At 42.7% G+C, this 24,838-nt stretch overlaps 1 protein-coding gene across 4 annotated transcripts; it reads left to right on the top strand.

The window, feature by feature from the left end:
• Nucleotides 1-24,530, top strand: gabrg2 (gamma-aminobutyric acid type A receptor subunit gamma2). Of its 4 annotated transcripts, none has more exons than XM_037269676.1 (10): nucleotides 1-512; nucleotides 4,619-4,758; nucleotides 7,032-7,099; nucleotides 8,683-8,903; nucleotides 9,469-9,551; nucleotides 10,490-10,627; nucleotides 17,477-17,629; nucleotides 19,062-19,267; nucleotides 20,321-20,344; nucleotides 22,105-24,530. In XM_037269676.1, exons 1-10 carry the CDS (start codon nucleotides 376-378, stop codon nucleotides 22,384-22,386), a joined length of 1,452 nt encoding a protein of 483 aa, XP_037125571.1. In that variant the 5' UTR covers nucleotides 1-375; the 3' UTR covers nucleotides 22,387-24,530. The 4 variants fall into 4 exon arrangements, with proteins under 4 accessions (XP_037125571.1, XP_037125572.1, XP_037125573.1 ...); XM_037269677.1 differs by having other exon boundaries at nucleotides 2-512; nucleotides 22,108-24,530; XM_037269678.1 differs by lacking the exon at nucleotides 20,321-20,344 and having other exon boundaries at nucleotides 2-512.
• Nucleotides 24,531-24,838: the final 308 nt, after the last annotated feature.

Below are 24,838 nucleotides of genomic sequence, written 5' to 3' on the forward strand. Positions count from 1 at the left end.
GTGCGTGTGTGGTGAAATCACGCGTGTGTTGATCCGTGCTGCAGCAACGTGCCTCGGCTCCTCTTGCCAGCCCTGCAGCCTTCTTTTTAATCTGCATTCACACCCAGGCTGCTTTCACATCTCACTAGGTGTGTAATTCGAGGGCCTATTCAACTAAAGGGGGGATTTTTTTCCCATTTTTATCTTATTTGGTTATTTAAAACGGCTTTTGGGGAGATAATATTATTTCACCTCATCTTTTTGTTTTGGACGATCTCGAGCCTGGCGGGGCTTCTCGCGTGGGGGAAAAAAAAAAAAAAAAACCTGCGTGATGCATCGTGGGCTGGGAAAGCACTAAACAAGACGGGCATCTGCACCAGGCGAGGAGACGAAAAGATGGTGAGGATGACGAGGACGGCGGCGGCGACTTCACCAAATTTAACCCGCAAGTGCTCGACGGCCATGGCGAAGCCTCCTTGTCTTGCACGCAAGCTCTTCCTGTGGCTCTTCATCGCCGTCAACCTCCCCACCAGGTAGGCGAGATCGTCTCCAAAACGGTGTTATGATGATTCTCTGTTAGCTAGCGTTAGCCTTCGCCTAGTCGACGATACTACCACCAAATTGAGCTCATCGTTACAACGTATTTGTCGTTTGCATCGGTGTGTCTAACGTCACCCGTTAAACACCCACACGCTGTCCGTGTATAACGTGTTGTATATGTATTGTTTTGCATGCAAAAGACCGAGGAATGACTTTAGAGCCCACGTCGAGCGTCATAATTAATATTTAAGGGCTGTTGTGCATGATCGGAGGCTGCTGTTAAAATAGCACAGGCGAGCTAAAGTGATGCTACATATAGTGAGCGCTAAGCTGTTTGCAAGGATCAAGTGTATTTAAGTCAAAAAGCTGCACGGCTCTTACGTGCATGCAACTGTGTGCGATGACGGCTACAGAGGAAGCGAGGAGAGAGCAGATTGTGCACGATCTGTCAAATAAGTGTATTTTTTAAAATTTCAAAATGGCAGACGGTTGCATACTCTAGAGAAGTAATAAGGCACAGCACAGATGCAGAAATGTCTCCTGCAGCTTAAACCATCAATGCACTTCGTGCGTTTCCATGACTATTGTGCTTTTTTTGAACATATATGGATTTAGTTGAGATGGAGAAAGAGAGCATGCTTGCTGTCGTCAGTTTCGGGATAGAGTGTGGGGAGAAAAAATGGAGGCATAGACCATCACAGGTCACTTCATTAGGTACATAAGCTTAATACATTCAGTAAAAGAGCTGTCTTGAAAGATTATGCCTTTATTAATGCTCAATTTTGATCGGTCAAGATAAGTGTGCTGTATTGTCGTGCAGTGTAATTTCCAGAATGGCATTAAGTATTCAGTATATCTATTTATGGTTTCCACTGGTTGTCACTATGCCATACATCAACTCACTTATAGAGTATTTGCCCAAATAGCTCAAGCACTTAATGTTTTGAGGGTTGTGTCGTTCACAAAATGCCTGACCTCGAACGAGTCAAACATGTTCTTTACAATAGCCGAAAAGCAGTCTTCTGCTTATTATGTTTGTGGAATATAAATAAAGCAGCAAAATCCCCCTGCGTATATCCAATTCAGGGGGTGGCCATTTTCCCACTTGCACTGGCACTGTGATGTCATTTTTAGTCGACAAGAAGTAGCAAAATGCCGCCCCCACCTCCCCGACCGAGATGGATAAAAACAATCTGTGCTGCCGTGTTGTAATCTACTCTATATTGGCTACACATTCATTAATGACAACAATCAGCATGATTGTACGACTAATCTAAAAAATGAGCACTCTTTCACAAGGGAAGATTTTGATTGGGTCTAGTTTGTGCAAGCAAAGCGAATGTTGAACCAGTGGTCGTGACTCAGACCAATCATGAAGCATCGCAGTGTTTGGTGATTGTAACTAATTAATTGGCCATCTAATCAAACAGTGCAAGTTTTCTTCAATAGCAACACCAAATATCTGAATCTGTCATCTGACACTTACATAAGACATCTTTCTCAAGGCCCGCTTTAAGTAATATGTTACTTTTATTGGCTCTTACTATATGTTGTGACGTCTGATTGCATCACACAGCATGAAACGACACAATGGACACCTCCGCAAGAAGTAAAGTCACAGCAAAATGGCCTTAGGGTCCAACTTTGAAACACACAAGGTCATTTGGAGATATTGCAACATCAATTCCAAGACCGTTGTATCAGAAAAATTGCTATGGGTGCATTATGGAGGATTGTTCTCTTGAAAGGGAAACTCCAAATGCATTGGTCTATTGTTATCATTTGAAAAGTGGCGTCAAGACGCATCATTTGAAAACACTGATTACAATTTGCATCTCATTCCATGGATGGATGTCAAATTTTGCTTGTCTCGAGCATTCAAAAAGACAAAAACGGGAGCTGCCACTTTGCTTGCATTTTAGAGAGTCTTTTGTATTCATCACCAAGGTATTGAGGTCAGAATCTTTTCAGCTTGGAGGGTCGGAGGTGGCCGCAGCGATGGTGACTCGCTGCTCACCCCAGTTGGCATGGCGATGGAGCCAAAGTCAGACAAGAAGAGGCGGCTGCGCGTTACACGCTTGGTTTTCTCGCGAGTCTCTGTCCCTGCTGTCTCTGACATTATTCTTTGAATCCAAATTAGGACGACTTGACTTAAAATTTTTGTTTGAGAGCATTTTGATAGAATTCAGTTTTGTTTTTCCTGTTCTAATGTAGTTTGTGACTTTTCCTCCAATTTTTTGCAATCTACTGATATGCTCTTATTTCGGATCTCATTATGTTGTACTTTAATAAAGTGCCAGTTTGAATACATGTGATCTATTTTCAGTTCAGCCCAAAAACATTTCCTGCCAGAGGTCAGGAGCGAATATAACGGCACTGACCCACTTGAGAATCTGTTCCCGGACAAGCTGGTTGGTGGCGTTAGATTTTGATTTAGTGACTAATGGCGCCACCGTGTAGGAGGAGCGTGGTCACAATGTGACATCCAAAGCGGGGGCTGTTGTTTTGCTTTACGGGCGTACAACTAATTTCATGTTGAGGAGTGATAAGCACAAAGGTTCATTTGAGTTGGGCATGTTTATTTGCCGCGCTACGAGTACAACACGCAAACTTGTCCTCCCTCACTGTGGACGCTAATGGACGACACTAACGATATTGTGATCATCTTTATCAATGGTCTCATCGCTTTAGTAAAGCCAAATGGATGGCCGTCGCTTTAGTTGAAATTAGTGCGGCATGCAGAGCAGATGCAATTTCTACTCGTTATGAAGTACGGGAACGCTTTGAACGAGACATTTCAACCGCAGACGTGTACATGCATATGCATGAAAAACAAACTTTGGCTCAGGCGTCTCGGCGGACCTTCAGGTACTCAATTAGCAAGCAGGACCACGGATCTGCTTGCGCGGAGGAACACATGGCTCTTTCGTTTGATCTGCTTACATTTGGAGCTTTTCCATCTACAGTGGAACCTCCAAAGTCAAACCCTCAATGTGGTCGTACGACTCAAAATTGGACCAACAATAATACACCAGCAAATGACAAATATGGTCCAATCTATCGCATAAATAACAATTTAGTATAAAGCTACACTCAAAGCTTGCTTATGTAACAAGATGTGTTTAAATATGAGCGGACCCTAATTCTTCATTGTCTCAAATGGCGATCATATGAACTTATTTTTGCACAAACATAAGCCGCTAGAAACTTTCTGGGTTATACCGAAGTGTCCACCTGAGTAATATAATTTCCATGTAATGTTTCGACCCGGATGTCCAAGTGGAAATGGATGGCATATGATGGCTCTTAAGGCAGTGGAAGGAAAAGTGCAGGTCAAACTGTTATTCCTGGCTCTCGGCCTTGGAACATGAGAATGCTATCAGATCCGTTATCCCCGCCTCCCCCTTTTTCATACTTTATTATTTGATCCACAAGTCTTGTTTCCTCTCGTCACCTTACTAAAAGAAAGCTCAGTGCACGTTCAAGATTGCTCTTGTGTGCTTGCGGGCCATCTGCCCAAAGTCTGCCAACAAAGCTGCACTATATTGGAATTCTATTTCTGTCAGCTATATACGAGTGTGTATGTCTTTGTATGTCAATCTGCCCACATTTATTTCCCCTTTGTCCTTACTGTTGTTTCTAACGCTCAGCAACAAACCACAGACATGATCAGACCTAATGTTCTCAAATTCTGACCACAATATACACTAACTATAGAACAACATCATGCATGCATGTCTGTGAAAGAGCAAGATGTTTTTTTTCCTCCCATGCCTTAGTGACATTCACGGTTAAGGGCTCTTGAGATGTTATTACTTTTTCATTCGGCAAGGTGAAGAAGCTTATTTGAGAAAATTATCTTCTCCAAGACTCCCCGAAGCCCTTAAAGCATCTTTAGGACATGGCAAATATTTCAGTCATTTTGCTCTATCCTTCCAGTCGAGTCAATATGTATGTATCACTTCAAAGCATATGGAGTTATCGCAGTCCACTCGAGACCGTCCTCTTTATTCGAAAGATGAAGCAGCTCAGAGAATGGATGGACATCAAAGGTTTAAAAAATAAATAAAAAGTGCATGCGTTCTACTCTTCATCGCAGCTCCTTCCAGACCGATGACGACGATGAGGTGACCAACAAAACATGGGTGCTGACCCCCAAGGTGTACGAGAGTGACGTCACGCACATCCTTAATGGCCTACTGGATGGATACGACAACAAACTGAGACCCGACATCGGAGGTAGGTGCTGATTTTTCAAAGCGGAACTTCTTTGCTATAGACAAAAGTTGTGAACGCTAACAGGAGACCGCAGAGAATTGACTACTTTGCAACAATAAAAGTGGAGACACGTAAATGACTCCCATAACAATGTCATTGGCGTACAATGAAAATCAATGTTTTGTATCAAGTCATGGCGGCTTTCTTCCTTCACAAAGACAGTTCCCCTTTCTACAAATGTAGTATACATCGCCTTGTCATCCGAACCGGTCAGAATAGGCCGTGTTGTCCGCTACTCTACAACACATGATTAATGGCTCCGTAGATCTCAGGGAAATTGCTTATCTGTCAAATCCTCTTCTATAATGCTACCTTCTATTCTTCAATCTAGCTGGACTGTATCCACAACTAATATGTATAAATAATTTCCTTGTAATAGCTCGTACACAAATCTGACACGATAGACGGCGGTGGGGAAAAAAACGAATGGATTGCCCCTACATGATCTTCCTGAAGATGAACACTTTTCCCTTTCAGTGTTACCTTTCTACTTGGAGCTATTAACATGCAGACCTGCCTAATAAATCTTTCGTCTCTCTGACGTGGCAGAAAGATGATGCTATTTGTCATTATGTAGAAGCTGTCCAAAGACGGAGTGTTGTAAATGATTGCTAATAAGCTAGTACGGAGGGAGTGGGGAGGGGAAAAAATACAATTCAATGCATATGAAAGTATCAAGAAATGATCTTTGGAAAAACAAGCAATTCACGCAGCCTGGTTTTATGCATGCCGCCATCAACAAGCAAACTAAGCACTGAACGTCGGTGTTAAAAATCCAGGGAGGCTCGTTTGTACAATTTGTTGCCCAAGCAGACCTTTGGTTTATCTCCTCCTAATATGTTGTCTGATTGTGGGCAGAATGACAAACAACATTCAAGGGTCCAATTTCCTCATTGAAAAATGCTCGGAAGCAAAACAGTTCCCAGTTCTTGTCATTTTTGGTGGGTTGCGGGATTTGATAGAGCCACTCCAATCCTTTTACAACCTGAACGGCATTCCATTAAACAAGTGCTTGGTTTCATCCTTGAAATGGCTATCATGTTTTTGCACGGTGTCAGCGTCTTTGCGACGTGGTCATATATAAAGTTCACCTGGCTGACTCTATTTACACACTGATGTTCTGTTCCCTGACAGATTTTTTTTTTTAATTTGCTTTTGAGTGTGACAGATTTCATAAAGGGCACAATCCTTCTTCTTCAGTCTTCATAGGTGCCTGTGCTTGAAATTCAACAGCATCATCTCATTTATCTGCATCGGGTGGCTGCATCAGCCCACAGCAACACATAAAAGTCTCTACGGCCGGCTGCCATCGCCATAACCGAGCGTCATCTTCAAATGTGCTCTGATCTCCCTCTCACACATTTCTTTCACGATTCCAACGTCTGCTGTCAAAATTTCACAGATACCGCAGGGTTATAATTAGCCGGCTATACTGTCGTCTGAAACTCCAAACAGCCAATCAAGTAACCAGCCTTACTGCACTGAGAAACAAAATTTCTCTCCCATGCATACTGTGGATTGAACTGAATCCCTAATTGCGTCTACCTTTGAAGTTCAGAATGTTTATTTGTTAGCCGACAGAAGCTACCAGAGAGGACTTTAGCGGCCTTTAAATACACTCGAGCAAATACTCCAGGTTTTGTGTCAGCGTTTATATACACTCGAATAGGCTCATCCTAAATAAGCAATGCACACAGTCTGCTCTTTAAGTCAAGCCAGTCATTTTCTGCTATTCATGACATAACACACAATATGTCAGAACCTCACCAAAGACACATGGTGTGTTATCACGCACGATGTTGCACACTCCTATGTCCTGCGATGCACTTGACGCGTATGCCTGGCATGAAAAATGCATGGCAACTAGCGAGACTCAATATACGGCCCATGTAGGCAGCCCTGTATCTTTACCTGAGCCATCTCGGACGTCACGTCGAGTCAGCCGTACGGGTTGGATAGCGGCGTACGGCACGGCTGACTCACATCATCTGACGCGATCTGGCCTTCCGTTTGACACGCTCGTTTTGTCATGTCTGACATGTTCACAAATCGACTGGCTACTTGAATCCGTGTGTCTCGCTGCAGTGAGCAGATGGAAACTTAGTGTTTAGGATATACAGAAGAAATTAGGCACACTGCGTTCAAACTAATGCTACGTTTTAACACCAGGTATTGTAAATCACAATAGTTTCCTAATGTTCTCTGAACAATCCTTGTGCTTTTTCTCGCTGCAGTTAAACCTACAGTGATCCACACAGACATGTTTGTCAACAGCATCGGCCCAGTGAACGCCATCAATATGGTAAGCGCCGCCGTTGCGAATGAACTGTTTAATCTGCCGTTTAGGAAGAATATCAATTACTAAATTCATCCTGTCCTGGCTTTGGGGAGACGGGAGCGGAACGTTGGGGTGTTTTCTTGGCCAGTTAACGTGCTGCTCCGGCACACCTCGGCACGGCGGCCGCCGGCTTCGGTGGCTTTTGTTCTAATCTTTTTTGCAGCTTTGCTGTCGATCAGCGGCTGAAACAGCTTCGCTAGCCTTTGCCCCGGACCGGATCAACTATTCAGTGGTTCTCACTACATACGGCTTATGACACCTCATCCATAGGGAGCTGTTGCCCATTATGATATAGCATATTTTCAGTATTGTTTGGTTTTGAGCATTTAAGCCACGAAGCTAAACGAGCCCAACCCATACCTTGCTGCTTTTGAACGTTTTATCACGTCTGTCATAGATATGCAAGAAGTCGTCGGCTGCATTCACAGCGAGGTATCGATTTGGATGGGCTGTGTCAGTATTTGCCGTTTGTGCTTGCATCAGGGAATCTGTGCATGGCAGCATATGCGCGAGGAGGGTACTGCAAAGGTTGATGGATTGCCTCACATTCATATGTAATCCAGCCACGGGGCCTTTTGTTCACACTGTAACATGACAAACGTGGGAGCTTTGCAGTTAATGGGAAGTAAATGGCATCTCAGCACCAGCGCGATTTCATATTCTTAATTATGAAGTGGGAATTTATGGAAAGTATGGCTTTAGGTATGAGCGAGGTCAAGGATGGGACGATCTAAAATCTGACCTTTGCTGATATAAATATGTGACAATACCGTATAAATGCAGTTTTTAATGCAGGCTACATTTTGCATATTTGATTTTGTACTAGCTGAAAAGAATGCAATCAATATCGGATGCAGACAAATCCATGGACCCTCAAATGAGATACCTAAATTTCACAACTATTCCAGTGAGCAAAAACTACTTGGGCAATGATGCCCAGTGAGGAAGCAGGTTTTTTTTTTAGCTTCTGTTTGGAACTATTTGAATGGGTTTGGGTTTTATTGTAAGGTTCAGCTTTGTCACATTGTTAATGGCTTTATGGCTTCTTGCACTCAAGTGCCCTCTTTATTTATTTTTCCCCGCTGTACTTTACTTGAAACCTCAGGCTCAACCAGTCCAAGTAAGTAAATAAGTCAGAAAAGACCGATAGTTCCGTCTCAATAGCTTCCTGGACTTTTATTCCCCCGCTACGTCCGGCCGGGCTTATGTCATCTGGTCTTCCATTCATCTGACTTCCTCACATTCTTAGCCTGCTCTCAAAGGGACTGAAAAGAAGACAGTAGATTTTACTCCAGCCGGTAATGAGGTTTGATAGCCCCTCAGCCGAGAAATGAGAGGCATTAGTTGATCATTGGCCCATTCATTTTAAGGTTGAGGCAGTCAAAATGTTCTTCTTCAGTTTTGGGGATTTAAAAAAAAAAAAAAAAAAAAGAGCCATTGCTTTGAGAACACTTATTGGGTCTAAGAAAAATGGCTCACTGATGGCTTCAGGCAGATGAGAGACTAAAGTAAGAAGTCAATCTAACATTTTGTTTTTTCATCCACAGGAATACACCATCGACATCTTCTTTGCCCAAACCTGGTACGACAGAAGGCTCAAATTTAACAGCACGATGAAGGTTCTGCGTCTCAACAGCAACATGGTCGGCAAGATCTGGATCCCCGATACGTTTTTCCGCAACTCCAAGAAAGCTGACGCCCACTGGATCACAACGCCTAATCGCATGCTTCGGATCTGGAACGACGGGCGAATCCTCTACACGCTCAGGTAGGAAGTCAGGGTTGACCCTGGTGAGTTATTAAATCTGATCATAAAAGATTATCTTAAAAATCTACGGTGACCAAATTGAAAGAATGCTTTGGAATAAAAAAACATGTTGACCAAGCTTATTTTCTTACTGTCAGCAGATGTTTTCTACAGACACCGCAATACATCTGGAGAGATAATAAGAAACTAAAGTCCATCAGACTCAATCAAGTCATGATTGATGTTCTTCTATGCAGAACACTGGCTCGCCACTTCATTAATTTCGAATAACTCGTAACGCACGCGCTAGTTAATTGGGATGACCGACCGCTGCGCTACGCTCGACAATGATACATGACAATAGCGTCGGCGCCGACGGGCAATGTCACTTGAGGTCGTTCCTTTATTAACAGTACGTTTAATGACTGTAATGACTTCAAGGTCCCTCAAGTGCGAAAAGTGGCCATAAGACAGGTGCGCTGCAGAGACGATAAACATCCATTTATTATCAAACAACATCTTTAATGTGCTGTGAGGGTGTTTTTTAATTTTTTTTTTAAACCAAGTTAATGTTGTCTCTCTGCAGGTTGACCATTGATGCTGAATGCCAACTGAAACTGAACAACTTCCCAATGGATGAGCACTCGTGTCCTTTGGAGTTTTCAAGCTGTAAGTGCATACATAGTCGGCTGATATTTTTTTCAAATAATGTTGCCTAGACGATTTCATATAGTAGGCCAGTACCAATGTTGGAATCAAATAATCAGTGATTGAATGCATCCTATTCAAGTGGACTATTTTTTCAAAATTGCTATTCTTTGGCCAGGAAATGATCATGGCCATGCAAAGAAGGTGCCTATTCAAGTTCCAACATGAAAGGCGCGGCCTTCATAGTGTATGTTAATGATTGAATAAAGCATTTCGAAAAACCAAAAAGATGGACTCAATTACTTTGCTGAGGAACATTTCAAAAGTACTACGAGTTGAAACGCTGCGCTGGCCGCTTGGGAAGAGGAGAGGAGGGGTAAAGTTATGCTAATGAGGTCTCTATGGATATACAGAGAGAAGCACCAAGGGATACATCTCCTGGGGAAAGGCTTTGTAAATAGCTCCAAAAGCAACAAGAGAAAGAAACTAGTTTGTGCCAAAATATGTCCTTCATTTAAATTGGATGAAGCCTATAGATCTTCCAATCAAATCTTTTGGCACCTACACACTCATGGTAGGTGGTCAGAGCCAGCTCGTCCTCCTGTGCCGGCCTACACACTAGCCAAAAATCCCAACCTACATTTGCAACATCATGCCTGAAAGCACTCTGAAGAAAGTCCACGTGCTGTACCGAAGCCAGCAGAAGAAATCTTGAGTGAATCCTTACTGCCAATAAATGTCATTTTAATTAACCTTGGGTTTACAGAAAACACCATCTGACTTTTAGGAGGGGATGCTTTGTAAGCTTGCCGACTTAAATAGATTTTCCTGTGATAAAACAAATGACGAGTGCAACTCTATAGAGAGAACCCCTGTAAGGGATGAAATGTTTGTTGTGCACGGCGCTTTGGCTAATCCGCTGAGCTTCTCGTCCTCTTCCTCGTCTCTCTCCTGCATAGATGGCTACCCGAGGGAGGAGATTGTGTACAAGTGGAAGAGGAGCTCAGTGGAGGTTGGAGACATCCGCTCCTGGAGGCTTTACCAGTTCTCCTTTGTAGGCCTGAGGAACACCTCAGAGATTGTCAGGACCGTCTCGGGTAAGACCACTTCGAAGCAAGTATATTATTTTGTTGTGAAATATTTTGATTTTTGTAGAATTTCTGTGTTCTGTGCTTATGTTTTGACGTTGGAAATTGCCATGAAGAATGAATGTCATACAGTAGAGGGGAAAAAGTGGAACAAAGTGAAGCTCATAAATTGGTCTGGAAGTGTTGAGTTGAGCAGCACTCGCTTCTGTGGAGCAGTCAAGCTTTGTTTGGAGTGTCAGCTAAGCGGTTGGTTGCAGTTCCGCCTGTCAGATAGTCCACTGCTGCAGATATCATGGCGGGGTGCCAAAATCTACAAATCTTTCCGTCAAGATACGGCAACACAAAATGTGCTGATGTGCTTTACCTAAGAGCTGTGAGTTGCATTTCAAACTTCTCCATGTAATCAGGGCGTTGCCAAGTGACATCACGAAAAGGCAATCTGCGTAGGCGGATTAAATGCGGTGAAGACTTCGTAGCATGCCTCTCTGATCGGGTTTGTTATTTCCGCCAGCAGCCAAGTCGCCATCTGCTCTGTTGTCAGCGCAGAGAACCTTGACTGCGGTTGAGAGACCCCTTGTCTCATTTTGCAGTCACTTTGGGTTTCTGACCTGCTGCCAGTTGGGCGAGCACAACATCTGCCTCAACGAGCAGTCTGTTAAGAGAGAGAGCCTGGCCGCAAAGTGCACCCCCCCCACCCCCTTCTTTGCACTTTGGCGAGAGCTGCGGAAATGATATCAAAATGTGTTCTTTCTGCACAGAATGCAAAATGCATCTGAGGAGCAGATTGACTTATTTTCTTTCCCCAGATCATTCAAGGACAAGTTAAAAGTTTGAAGATGATTACGATTCAGGTTCTTTGTTGCGTTAGAATGGGTCAGATAAGGCAACTGGAAATAACGTTAATCCTAGCAGACAAGCAAGGCAGGTGAACTGGCTTCAGCCAGAGGCGCTTATTCCATCTCATTGTCCTGACCGTGATCAGATTAGTTGTCCAAAAAAAGTGATAAGAACCAGACATGCTTTAACAAAAATAAAATCGATTTTATAATGAAATGGGTGCTTGGGGTTGACAGGCCATCTGCTGCTCTTGACGTAGCTTTTAATAAAGAGGGCGTCTGCGTCTATTTGCTTCCCCACTCAGCCAGTGTCCAAAGGCAGCGTCTCTCAACATGTCACTTCCCATCAAGACCGCATGCACTGCCGAGACCTGCTTTTATCAACGGGGCATTCACTCACACACTCCCAGGCTTACATGGAGAAAAACAAAATGAAAAATGATATGTCATGCAGAAATTACCGCTAATGTGTTAACTGTTACATAAAAATGTGTGTAGTCTTTGAAAGTCAACTAAAACAGTCCACCTCCAAGATCATGCGTACAAACTGCGCAAAAGCATAGAGGGAGACATTTTGGATTTTTAAAATGGTGTCACAGCGTTATTTATAATGCATTCATGTTACGCTTCCATTACTCAGATCCACAGAGAGATCTCACAAAGTCTGTGAGTCATAGTTCCAGCACAAATTAGCGAAAAAAAAAAACCTAAAAACATCTAAGAAGGATGTCCTAGAGGCTTTTTCGTTCAAGCATAAAGGCTAGCCGTGTAATTTCCCAACTGATTGTCTCATTCGGTAGCTCCTCTTCACGATGACTCATGGACGGTTTTAATTTAAGCATCACAAACCCGCGTACATATGTGCATCTGCTACGTACAACCACACATACGTGTGAATGCCTTTCAAGCACGTCACAGAATAACGCACGTTTCAACGACTTTGTTTGTCCGCCTGAGATGTGTGGAAACCTATTCTTAGATTGACCTTCCGAAAGCCACGCTGCTGTTGTCTGTATGCGTCCGCCTGTGTGATTCAGCTTGAGTGGAGAAAGCCCCGAGACACATCAGCGTCCCGATTACGGAGCTCCACACTTTACAGATGATTTGTTGATGGGACAAATTCATCGGGGGGGTGCATTGCACTTGAAAGGAACAAGCTTGAGAAAAGCAAGCCACAACGCCATTCCCTCTTATAGCATGACCAAGCATATCCTTGTTCTATCTTTAGGCCGTCGTGGCTGCAAATAGAGATGTAGACCTTAATCCCCAAAGACGTAGTCATAAACAACCACAGTGGTTACAGTTCTGTCGCCACAAGATAACAATATGCCAAATATGGTGTCCTCAGAGCGGGGAAATAAAATTTGCATGCAACATCCTGATACGGTTTTACATTTGAATGGGTGTATTATTTTTGGTGAATCCACACAGACGTCATAAAGATGTTTTTATCGTAGTCAAATGACGTTAATAAAATTGTGAGGACTTTGCTTGGGGAGGGCGGAACCTGTTCAAATCTGTTACACTTAGTGAAAACACGCCAAGCAGGGCATTCGCAGGTGACATGTGTTTTAGACGCAGTGATAAGTAACACACATATGGGTAGAATTATTGACACGGGAACAGTTTATCGCTGACGTGAGGGAAAATATAACGGCTGAGGCAAGGTCGCTTGTCAAAGGCTGCTTGGTTTAATCAAGAAAAGTGGTTAGGAGAAAGGGGAAGCGATAAAACACCGGCGCCGATAGTTTGTTTTATTGTTACCGAGACATTGTAGTCCTGATTGGATATAAAACCTTGCCATAAAGTAGCAGAAGAGGAGATGTCCTAAAGCCTACCTTGCGGTGATAAGTCAATCTTGTAACCAAACAAAAAAAAAAATGACGGTGTAAGCTGATACACAAATATGTTCTTGTTGGTTTCATAGACAGGGTTGGTCATCTCTAAGACTAAATGACAGACTGTGAAAATATGCTTCTGCTCTTTAATCAGATGACGATCAGCCGGTGTTTATTAAGAGAAAGGAGGTTAAAGAGTGCCGAAACAATCCATTAGCCACAGTGAGACGCCATTCCTATTATAGCTACTCGCTCTTAATCTCCTCCTCCAGTCATCCACTCTTTCTCTCTTGCGCTGCAGTCGTCACATTTCTGATTCACAAGTCGCCACTTTTTTTCACGGCAAATCATCTTTCTTGATGTGTTTGTTGAACTCGTCCATATGGGGAAGAGTCAACGGACCTACCTAAATGGAGGAATATTTTGTTCCTCACGTGATGTGGCAGCTAGACAATACATTTGCTAGTCGTGGCTCAATGCCGAAGATACTCATCTCATTGAGGCTCACTGCTTGCTTTTTTGATTTTTAAACAACTGATGGACAATGGTATTAAATAATTTTGCTCGACTGCGGATATTAAAGATGGGTTTATGAGATTATACACCTGTGCTCCCGTTCCTGCATTTACTTTTCATTGGCACGACCACACTTGGAGAAACTAGGACACAACAGTACATGGCATCTAAAATAAAAATGATATTGTGAGGGGATGGGAAGTATTGAGGTTGTTTTTCAGTTGAGGTGCTGGTAGGCATAGATGGAGGTCATCGAGTAGAGGGAAGCAAGGGTATTCAAAAAAGAGGGGCTGAATAGGGAAAAAAAAACAAAAAAAACAGGCCAACTGTATCAGCGACGTTGCTTTTGGAGAGGTTTGCCTTTCATGTGGATTTGCATGGTACGAGCCTTGACATTTTGAAAACATAGTCATTGGAAAAATATGTGATGACTAGACCAACAAAGAATGAGAAGTAATATCGCTGGCCTAAGATAACTAATATGCATAAAATAGGACTCTAGATGATAACCCAGGACAAACAAAAGACTTTTAGGCGTGTAAATTTTACCCATCTAATAAAAGTCTTTATAGCTATTGTAAAGAGCAATTTATTGCATCATTGTGAGACACAAGAGCATGTTGTATTAATCGTGAAAAGGCGACTGAGACGATGTGCGGTATGAAGAGAACCAGGGAAAGGGGGGTGAGCGTTGAATTTAAGCACACGCTTACATAACGGCTTTGCATCACATCTCTGCTCAGTGTGAGAAAAACAAATGCATCCATTTTTAGACAAGGTGAGGTTGAAGTAAACAGAAACAGGAGGAGGAAAAGGAACCATTGGATGAATTATACGACGGTGTTTTGCATTGCTGTCTTTTTTGTAAAACGTAACCTGTCAATCACTTTATAGTTACATATACAGTGCAGTGGTTACCTTATAAAATACTAAAAACAAAACTATTGATAATCATGACAAGTATAAAAATAGACACATCAGCCGAAAGGGACCACAACCAGGTAACGGCTGTTGTTCATGTCAACAAAAAGTGATGAGCTCGCATTATGGCCAATACCGTTGATGGTGGCAAGTAGCCAAGGCTTAACCCCGGCCGGTCATTAGCAGGCTTCCTGTCTTTCAAACTTGCACATTTACATTGGCTGTCACCTCTTATACTGTCCACAAGCGTTGAGAGGACGGCCTGTCAGCAGCCTGCTGCCCATCCATATCTCCGCCAATTTACAACTTGACTGCTAGCAAAATGACAATATGATATTCTCATGTTTTTTTTGTTTTTTTTCTCATCTGGTCAGCAATACAAAATTAGCATGCCAGGTTTCATACCTGCCTGTGGCGCTAATGTTCCGTCTTACTCGGATAAGAGTCATGCCGCCAATATTATAATTAAACATTTTTTGTATAGTATATACTCACACTAAGGCTAAAGCTGAAAGAATTATTGTTCCTTCCCACCCATCGCTCTGGCTCTCATTTTGTTAAATGTGTTGCCGCGAACAATAAAGAGCTGATCTCTGATGAATGATCAAGCCTGCCAAGTTTTTTATTGCTTTCCGTAGATTACATCAGCTTGAAGTAAATGTGGGATCTTCAATAAAAAAAAAAGAAAAAAGAAATCTCCATGGCAGGTTTGTGCTGCTGTCAGTATTTTTTTGCACGGGTTGGGTCAGCAAAAAATTGTCCTTGTCTAGATAGAAACTGATTGACTTAAAAGCAACATAATTACAGCGATGGATGAGAAATTCATTTTATTAGCGGTGGGCAGAGAGCGTCGCATAGGACGTACTAATTTGTAATCTGCGTGTTCTTGTTACCGGAGAAGTTAGCACTTTGGATCAGTTGATTGTTAGCAGGATAGCGAAGGAGCTGAGGATGTGGGCGTTGTTGGATCCATGGGAGATCATAGCATCACATATAGCTGCTTCATCATTACATTCACAGCTGGTTCGCTGGGTGAAAATTGGAACTCTCGGTGGTGAGAGTCATGAATAAGAGAAACCGTTAGATCGTGAGAGCTCTATATGAGGGCTTCTGCTACTTTGCAGCCCCCTATCCAGTTACAATGACTGAAAACACCAATATATTTGTATAGAGGGACCAAAAAAAATTCATCACCCTCTCATTCAAACACACCGAGTCCTCATTATGCAAACATATGTTTGTTTGCGAAACATCATCCACACGCCTGAGCCTTGAAGCCACGTGGTTTGAAAGTGCAGTCAGGGCGTGATTAACAAACTAATACATTACCCCTCTGCTCTAATGGCAGGCGAGCTGATACTGATACATCAGCTTGCCACAGTGGAGGGCGCAGGTCGATAACGCCGCCTCCGCAAAATGTCTTCTTGGCAAGAGCCGCGGCCTATAATGAAATCGGTGAATGGATGAAGGCGAACGTATGGCGATAGAGTCCTACGGCTTCCGATTTCAGCCATGTTGGAAAGACCATTGTTATTAAAAGTGTGGGACTGTCAAGGAGGCTTTGTACTTGCTGACAAAGCCGGGATATACGGATGGATTAACCAGTTCTTGGTTTGAGGGTTATTGCTAATCTAATGCTAATAAAATTCAAACCTAGTGCTCTGTCGGCGCCTCGAGTACCACGGTGCATACAAATCATACGCCACGGACCAGCCTGCATCAGCAAAAAATACATATGAACGGTTATGGCTATGCCGTAGGGGTCACCGCCATTTGTTTAACAAATGACACTTTTAATGGCGCGGTGAACAGCGGTGGATACTGGGACAGATTGGCCAGATTTGGGCTCCTATCCAGATGCGGCAAGAACTCGCTGGCGCTGACGGTCACAAAATAATAAACACCGACGGTCCCGCGTCTTTGTCTCTCTGTCGCTCATTAGCGCCGACGCAAAAACACACAGATGTCAGCGTCTGTTTTGCAATAAACTCCAGTGTGGCCTTTCTCGTGAGGAGAATTATTAGCCAGCTGTTCGTACCCCAGCTGCAGCCAGTTTTTTTGCAAAATGCCGGCAGCCATCGAACTCACCAAACACACACACACACGCAGTCACACAAATGACAGTGTGTGCCCTGCAGGTGACAAGCTATAGCGAGGCCAGCGGAGGTTTCCGACACCGCTAACACTTTGATGTTAATCAATTAGCAGACAAGCCACCGACACCGGGATGCCAATTAACTGAGATGGGCCAACAGATACCGACAGGTACATTGAAAGTCTTGAAGTTGAGAGATGCGTTAGCACCGGTGAAGCTGTCAATACTGCAGAGCTTCACTCGAGTGAGTTTGTTTATTGAAGCCCAAGTGTGAATTTGACAAATAGGTAGACTCGTTGACACACTCTCACTCTCCATTTGGTTTCAAAATCAAAACTCTTTCTCAACTAAGATATCGCGCTCTGTTCTGGAAGCCAGAAAAATCCTGATCTGGCTTACGTTTCGAGCATGTGTGTGTGGGCGGGATTGTAATTGCAGCATCAACTGCGTGTACTGTACATGGGGTGACAATGCAACCCACCAATTCAGCAAAGAAGACAATTGCAACATGATAAGAACAGAACATTGAGCATTTTTTGGCATCTTGGAATGTCAACCTAGTTTCTATTTGTTGTAATTTTCTGATAAATGTACGATTACGAGGCCGGAAGCCTACATCTCATCTTCCCCATTTTGTCACCCTTTCTTTTAGGCGACTATGTGGTGCTGACCGTCTTCTTTGACCTGAGCAGGAGAATGGGCTACTTCACCATCCAAACCTACATCCCATGCACTCTCATTGTTGTCCTCTCTTGGGTCTCATTCTGGATCAACAAGGATGCGGTGCCAGCCAGGACATCATTAGGTGAGCCTGTGTTTTACATTTTAAATGCTGCCAATCATCATTCCAATCTGTAGTTTCACTGGCCCACGCACCCTGTTACGTAAATTCATTCATTCATAAGTTCGCCTATGGAACATATGAAGAGCTCTGACACTTAAGCTCCTACTGAACAGCCGTCTAAGTCTACGAAGTCATCCTACTTCCTTAGCCCCCTCTTTCCCTCTGAGACAGGCGCGCTGCTCAGGAATCTAGTCCATCTTGATTAGAAGATCCAATCCTGGCACATGTTTTCACCCATGCCTTAATGAGACATTCATTATGCAGTACAGCAGCAAAGATGCCGGGATGCAACCTCAGCACCGGAATAATAGCGGCTGCCGCAAAGGGGGAGAAAAAAAAAAGGACACGCTACTAAAACCAGAGCAAAAGTTTAAAGAGCAACAAAACATGTCAGGCTTTGAACTTCCTTCACCTGCAGGGGACATCCTTGGGAATTAATGTGTTTTTCATCCATGTAGCTTTCTCCCTGTCAGCTTTCTTTTTTGGACCCCAAAGGCTGAAAATCTTGACCTGGAATCCACGCGCTGCCGTCATTATCTGGCATAGCTGAACGGGGAAGAAACCCTCCTCCCACCTCGTTGTCGTCATTACTTTTGTCTGCAGCCAATCTCTAAAAATAGATTGTATACTTGAGCGTCGGCGGATTCCAACACGATTTGCGTGGAAATGCTAACACCGTCAAATCCCTGCTAAAATTATACCAAGAAACGAATATCCAAATTTCCTTTTTGAAAGATTACACGGGGTAGTACAAGCATCCAGGTGGTTGGGGAGTGGATTAATGCAGATGACATAGTAATTCGTAATCCTTCAACGCCACCCAGAAATAAACCAATTCACTCACAATGCTATACAATCATCTTGGGACAGACAGATGTCTTGACGTCTCACAGCAGGCCAATGCAAACCTCCCCATTTAGTCAAAGAGGAGGCGGCGCCTTTATTTATATTCCGAAGGTATTATGGCGCTGATGCTAATGCCGTATGAAGTGATCATATAAACATGTGCCCTAACCCCGCCTTGTCACACATCATCATTAGAGCAAGACAACCATACAGGGAGAAGGATTACCAGATGGCGTTTATTGGAATGTAGGTGGTCAATGGCAGATGAACCATAAACCATATGCACGACAGGGAGTGCAAAACAGATGTTAATGCGTCTCTCCTAGGAATGGAACTGATAAGAGCATAATCGAAAACAAGGCCCTTAATCCTCGTTTTGTATCGATTAAACGCTGCAATATTTCCACACCGCTTCACCAGAGTTCATTAGCACACTGGTAAATGAATGTGTCTTTTTTTTTTTTTGTCAAGTCTTGCCCTAATTTGTACTGTCACAGGTTTTAAGGAATGCACATTTTCGAATCATGGCCTATTATGTCATTGCCAGGCATCACCACCGTGCTGACCATGACCACGTTGAGTACCATAGCCAGGAAATCTCTTCCTAAAGTCTCCTACGTGACGGCCATGGACCTGTTTGTGTCCGTCTGTTTCATCTTCGTCTTTGCTGCACTAATAGAGTACGGCACGTTGCACTACTTTGTCAGCAACAGAAAGCCAAGTGCCAAAAAGGACAAGAAGAAGAAAAACCCGGTGAGTGCCTTTCTAAATCTTAGTGCTCATGTTCTATTTCGCGATTTGTATGGAACGAAACAGACTGATTAAAAAAAATAAAAAATAGAGACCTAAACTAATGTGGTTGCGCAACTCTGCACACCCTCTTATGACTGGGGATGTAGACTTTTTCAACCGTATCTTATCCTATTTCCTCCTAATTGCGTTTTACGGATTATAGATCATATTAATGAAGAAAAATGTTTTTTATTGAATTGTATTTATTTCATTTTCATATAAAAAAATCGGACTTTTTGTATCCACTGTAGGTTATAGTTCAATGACACACTCATTGTCCCTCCCCCAAAGTATTACACTGATGTTAATCCCCCAGAAAAAAAAAAAAAGCTTAGTACCCCTAAGGGAGCATCTTCCCGATCACTGTCACCTCGACTTACTCGCTGAGCGAGGCCTTAAGCTCAAATCCGCTGCACATCTGTTACAGTTGTAATTTAGACCCATGTCACATGTCAGAGCGCTGGCTTCAGCCTTGCCTTGAAGCCATCAAGCAATGGCGCAGCTTTGCTGAAGGGCCAGCCAACCCGTCCTACCAAGTAATTGGCGACGCTCAACCGAGAGGAACTACGAGTCAGCTTTAAATGGCTTCATTTTTCTGCATATGATTTATCAAGGTGACATTCATGACATATGTAAGATTTTGAGCAAACATACGGCGGGAGCAATTTCGCTATTACCGGAAAGCACGGCAAGAGAGCCGTTGTTTTTGGTTCTAATGCTAACAGTATGGATGACATGTTTTTCCACAAAACCTTTTCAAGAGCCATGACTGCGCAATGGAAAAGGAGAGTACTTTATATTCCACCACGCATTCCCCCATGTGTTGCCATGTATGTATGTCTTTCTACAGTATCTCCTCTCTCTCCATCCTGACTGGTGCAGAAATGTCTTATTTCCATGCATTATCTTATGTTTTCTTTTCAATTCTGGTGATTGATGTTCTCATTTTCTGTTTGTTGTTGTTTATTCTCTAATTCAATTCCTCACATTCTTTGTTGCCTGTCTGGACAAAAGCTCCTCCGGCTCTTTTCCTCCAAGGTATATTGCCTGTGTCTAACTTGCATGCCTCTGCTGCATTTATGGGCTCTTTGAGCACCACACTGCTTTTCTTTTCTGTCTTTATCTTACTTGCATTTTTATGATACGCCTCATTTGATGAACAGGTTTCAGAAAAGAAAATGACATTCAAAGGTGCTCTCCGCTGTGCACAGTGCGGAGGCAGCCAGTCAGACAGATTCGAGCACTTTGTTATTTTTTTTGTTTGCATTTTTACAATTTAAATGAGCATCCCACTGATCCTGTTGCCAATGGAACATTAAGTCCAGGACTGCTTCTGGCTCCCTCTGTCCTGTTTCACTCTTGTCGTTTTAACCACAGCGCGTGGCTGCAAAAGCTCCCCCTAGCCCTCCCACCCCACCCCAACCCACCCTACCTCTCCTCCTGCCAGTGAAACTTTGCCTTTGTGTTCGTTGGGCTTCTCAACCTGACACTTCCTACAGAGTCAGCAGAGCCTTAACAGACTGAAACAGACAACCCCCACAATGTGATGAGTCTAATTAGAGCTGCTTTTGAGTATCAGGTAAGACAAGAAAGCATCCAAGGTGGAAGGGAGCAAACTGAAGAACCTGTTTTTTTTTTTTTTTTTCTGTCCAAGATGACCTCACAAATGATCTTCTGGGTGATTCCAAAAAATTCAGATAGAGTACAAACCCGCTCTTCTTTGAGGTGGAACCCAACCACCTTGTTTTCTGAGAGGTTGTCTACTGTTCAGTCAGTTAAAGTTGCCAACGTCACTGTGCTGTTCCTTTTGTTTTGGGGTTGTTTTTGTTTGTTTGCTAACACCAACCCCTCGCACACAGCCCCGGGCGGCGTGAGCGGGACGTGGCTAATGCTTCTCCTGCTTGAGCTTCCACTCATTGCGCCGCCTCCGGTTACAAACCAATCCCCTTTGAGAACTGAGTCATAACCTTCTGGCCTTAATTCCCTCATTAACTCTACATGGTGACGGTTCCTTTAGACCACACCAAAAAATTGCCAAGTGCTCAAAGCGACCCATATGTTTTTCATATGGGGGTTGTGAGTCGTTTTCAAAAGGGACGGCGGGTTTATGCACAAGTGTTGGGCTAAATGAGGCTGTGGGGAATAGTCTGTGAAGTCAACTTGAAGTATTCAAAGCTTATTCAAAGATGCATGCTAACAGCATAATGGCTTTCAAACAGCACGCAATGTCGCCACGGCCTAAAATAGACGAATCAATAATCATTTTTAAATGATAGAAAAATATCATGCAGCTCTTCTTCCCATGACTCAAGCAAAGAAAAAAAAAATCTCAAAGCAAGGGCACATTTTTTTGACGGGAAGTCGTGACGTGAAATTCTCGGTGAGCTTTTTGTGATGCTCGACACGCCGAGTCTTTCTAAGGGACAGGTTTGAAACCTCATTTTATCAGCAAGGTCGAGGATCCTTCCAATGCTGCCAAAGCATTTAATCTGCCATGCAGCTGGAATCCCAATCTATGCGACAGAAAGTGGCATGACTTTTAAGATAAAAAGTGGATGAAAATGCAATATTCAAATACTCCTCGTCTCCCTTCTGAATGATAGACACTGACTTAGAGGGCTTTTTCTTTTTTTTTTTGAAAGGGAAATCAAGCTAAAGTTGTTTTTGTTTACCCAAATTGCAGCTTTGAGATGCGAAAATTGCATCGCAATGTCAATTTGAACCAGGTCCATTGTCGAGTCCTATTGGGAATCGGCGCGGGTTGCCACGCGCTAACTGTTGGCTTCCTTGTCTAAAAGCAGACGCCCACGGTGGACATCCGCCCACGCTCGGCCACGGCCATCCAGATGAACAACGCCACGCACATGCAGGAGCGCGACGAGGAGTACGGCTACGAGTGTCTGGACGGGAAGGACTGCACCAGCTTCTTCTGCTGCTTCGAGGACTGCCGCTCGGGGGCGTGGCGGCACGGCCGCTTGCACATCCGCATCTCCAAGATTGACTCGTACGCACGCATCTTCTTCCCCACCGCGTTCGGGCTCTTCAACCTAGTCTACTGGGTCTCCTATCTCTATCTTTAAGAGCGCACGTCCAGCCTTATCACCGCGCTCTTTACGTCGTGTGGGACATTTCTTCAGGAGCGGGGACGCCATCCGTCATTTTTCATTTGCGCACTTCCCCTTTTCATCCCATCCAATTGGTCAGTTTAGGCGCGGCGGACGTCGCAAAACCTGTAGCATTACTTCAAGCGGCAAGAAAAAGATCGATAAACGCTGATTGGAATTATTCCTGTGTGTGATCATCTTGTGTTCACTGTGCCAACGCCTCATTTGGTTTTGTTTTTTCGTAGACAAATGGGAATGAAGTGAATCAAACAAGTCAAGTTACAACTGTGCTGTGTCAAGCACTTTAAAAGAGCTCAAATTAGGGATGGGCATTTGATGAGATTACTGTTTGATGTTCCTCTTTTTGTTGTTGTTCTGATATTAATGGGATGGTAGAATCTGAGAATGTTCTGAACTCCCTTTTACAAAAACAAAGAGCGTTACTGAGCAATAAGGTAAATGACTCAAACTTGATTCAACTTCAAGACTAATTTCACGCTATTAAGATTGTACTTTTGCAAATATTGTATGGATGAGACTGATTCGACATCATCTGCGTTAGTTGCAGCCAGGTTGCACAGTCCTATTTGGTCGCAGCTGCTTTAAACCCAGATTGTTCTTAATAACCAATTAATTGATTAGGATGCCCGTCCCTAATTTTCATTTGGCAAGTAACCATCTACCATTTTTACGTGTAGTCAAAAGCGACGACGATGCCGTTTATGGACAAGTGTATCGATATTGTAAATATTTTACTATCGCATAGTGTGTTTGTATTTATTGCATGCACCTTTCAAGGCCAAAAAAAACCATGCATTTTTTTCCTGTCGACTACTGCTGAGTATCATTCAGGTTATCATTCAGACAAGAAAAACAAAAAAATATTTTACTTTTCAACACGTTTACTGTTAAAAGGCAGCATTATCTGTATGCAAGAAGAGACGCAAGGAAAGTTAGCCTCTCTGTGCGCTTGAGAAAAACACAGCCGCCACAAAGAAGACCTTTTAACTAAACAACATTCCAAAGCAGATGTCAGTGCAGATAGCCGAGGATCATTTGTGGAGCTCACATCTTCTAAGACGACACAAAATAGAAAGCTTACTTTTTTTTTTTTTTTCTTTCAAACAGCCTTATCACTTTGAGCTAAAAGTCACCAATATTCATTTTCTCCGATCCTTATGCTTTGAATGGTGGTGTGCTGAGAGAGGTCGCAATGAAAGCGTTGTAAATGTCGTGTATAATGTCGTGTAATATATAATGCACGGGTGGCGGGCGGGGGAAGCATTTTTTGATAGATGAAAATAAATTTGGTCAAAAAAAGGACATTTTTTAATCAGAGATGCAAGTAAACTTTCTAAATGATTTTTTGCAATGATTCCTTCCTTATCTGCCTTCTATTTTTCTCTAGTACATCAGGTTTTCAAAACAATATAATATGTAATATATTTAGTAATATTCATGACTTAGGGGTTTGGTAGATTTTTTTTCTTAAACATCATACCTATGAATTTGAACAGATGAAACATTTCACTTTACACAAGGTTGAAAACAAAAGATTAAAATTTCTAAAACCTGATATGCTGGCGAAAAAAGAAAATTTTGGAACTCGGCATCAAAAATACATTTAGGGACACGTAAATCTGTCTCTGATTAAAATTTGCTGTTGACCATTGTAATCGCACAAAAGAGCGCGTGTAAATCACACTCTGATGTTATGTATATAAATTAGAAAAAGAAAAAAAAGCCCTTTGGATTTTCTATTAAAAAAGAAAATGAAAAGAAAGAAAAGGGTCTATATAAAAATATATATTTTGTAATTTCAGCTTGTTGCATTACATAAAATTACAATATATTAGACTTATTTAATGGCATAGAATAATCCAAGGGTGGGGGGTATTTATTATTTATAGTATTTATTTATTTCATGGAAATAAATTGTACTTTATGTTCATATCGTCAAAAAAAAATCAAGAGTGCTTTTTTTTTTGTCAGTATGTCAATGGAGCTTTAGCTTAACTTCTCTTGTGTTCTTTCTATGTTGTGGTTCGATGTTCTCACCGAGCTCTGTCCCTGTTTGCTCGAATGTGACTCTGCTTTTTTGGAGCTTCAGCTTCACGGGAGGAAAAAAAAAAAACATCGGTCAGTTCCGTTTTTACAAAAAGAGAGGGAGGGGGGGAAAACTCATTCTATGATCGAACAAATGTTGATTATATATAATGCCGGTTAAACGTTTCTTGATCAAATGCTTTCATTCTAGAAGTTTCTTCAGAAGAAAATTCTCATCCATCTCAACAAAAATATTTTCCTGTACATTTTAATAATAATTAATAATTCATTTAATTGATATAGCGCTTTTCAATGACCCAAAGACGCTTTACAGGGAATAAAAAGGGTGGGGACGTACGGGGGTTGAGGGAGTGGGGGGGAG

The sequence above is a fragment of the Syngnathus acus genome, chromosome 14, assembly GCF_901709675.1.
Source record: "Syngnathus acus chromosome 14, fSynAcu1.2, whole genome shotgun sequence".
NCBI classification, from domain to species: Eukaryota; Metazoa; Chordata; class Actinopteri; order Syngnathiformes; family Syngnathidae; genus Syngnathus; species Syngnathus acus.